This window comes from Electrophorus electricus, chromosome 21, assembly GCF_013358815.1.
Source record: "Electrophorus electricus isolate fEleEle1 chromosome 21, fEleEle1.pri, whole genome shotgun sequence".
Lineage (NCBI taxonomy): Eukaryota > Metazoa > Chordata > Actinopteri > Gymnotiformes > Gymnotidae > Electrophorus > Electrophorus electricus.
Genome location: NC_049555.1, coordinates 12,416,336 through 12,417,605, shown reverse-complemented (window position 1 = coordinate 12,417,605; position 1,270 = coordinate 12,416,336). Strand labels below are relative to the sequence as shown.

General features: G+C 56.1%; 1 protein-coding gene across 1 annotated transcript in view; it reads right to left on the bottom strand.

The window, feature by feature from the left end:
• Positions 1 to 416: 416 nt before the first annotated feature.
• Positions 417 to 1,270, bottom strand: part of nkd1 (NKD inhibitor of WNT signaling pathway 1) — a 30,109-nt gene continuing 29,255 nt past the window's right edge. The window contains exon 10 of the mRNA XM_027022819.2: positions 417 to 1,270. This exon is cut by the window's right edge and continues 100 nt beyond it. Coding sequence (XP_026878620.2) covers positions 826 to 1,270 — 445 coding nt within the window. The 3' untranslated portion in view covers positions 417 to 825.

The following is a 1,270-nucleotide window of genomic DNA, read 5'->3' as shown; positions in this document are numbered from 1 at the left end:
TATTGGTGGCATATTAGAAAAGAAAGAAAAACAAACAAACCAAAAACATCATCTAAAATGATAAAAATTTTACCAACAATTATAGTAATACTAGAGGTAGCAGCTGATTATGTTTCTTTTGCGTTCTTCTCTCTGCATTCCTTTCTCTCGAGTTGTCTTCCACACGTCTGATTGGACGCCTGGCCTGCGCGGAGGGGACAGGATCTTTCTGCCGGGGCTAAGCATCTCGAGGGGAGCCGCACCACAAGTGCTTTTCAAGTGGTTATCAAGTGGTAATAACACAGGACTGGTGCCAGCACAGACACCTTAGGCAACACACACACACACACACACACACACACACACACACACACACACACACACACACACACACACACACTCACTCACACACACACACACTCACACACACTCACACACACACATACACACACACACTCACACTCACACACACACACACTCACACACACGCATGCAGATGCACACACAAGCAGGAGATCATCTAAAGATCTCCCTTTCCTTCATAGTTCAGTGTTCTTCATTTAACAGTCGTGTCCCCTTGAGGGAACTGAGCTTCACTTGTACGTTATACAGAAAGATAGAAAAGATAGCAAGACGTGGAGGGGGAAAAAGAAAGAGAAAGCAAGAGATAGCCCTTCACACACACACACACACACACACACACACACACACACACACACACACACACACACACAGAGTCAGCCACTATAATACCGGGTCCACTGTCTCTGTCAGTCTTGGCTCAGCTAAAGGTGCCGAGATTCCGGGTTCCAGTCGGGTAGCAGCCGCGGGTGGTCTCCGCTCCCCTCAGGGCTGGTAAACGTGGTGGTAGTGATAATGGTGCTCATGGTGGTGGTGGTGTTCGTGCCGTTGCACCAGCTGTGGCAGGCCGGCGTCATACAGCACCGCGCCGGGCAGCTCCCTCACCCGCTCCTTCTCCACCACGGGCCCAGCTCCCGGAGGGGGCCCGAGGGCGCGGTTCGCCGGACCCTCCTTGGGCCGCTGCTTGCGCCGGCGGTAGGGCGCCGCGCCCTGGTGTGGGCCGGCGTGCAGGGTCGGGGCCGGGACAGGCGGGGCCGGGACGGGCGGGGCGCCGCGCTTCATCACCCTCCCGCACGGGCCCTGCGCCGGGGATGTACGGTGGGCTCTGGGCGAGCGCAGCCCGTGCATGTGGCGTGCAGACGCCTGAGCCCTTTCCTGCAGGACAGGGGTCTCTATGGAGATGGTGTGCAAGCGGCGGTGGTGGCCAGGG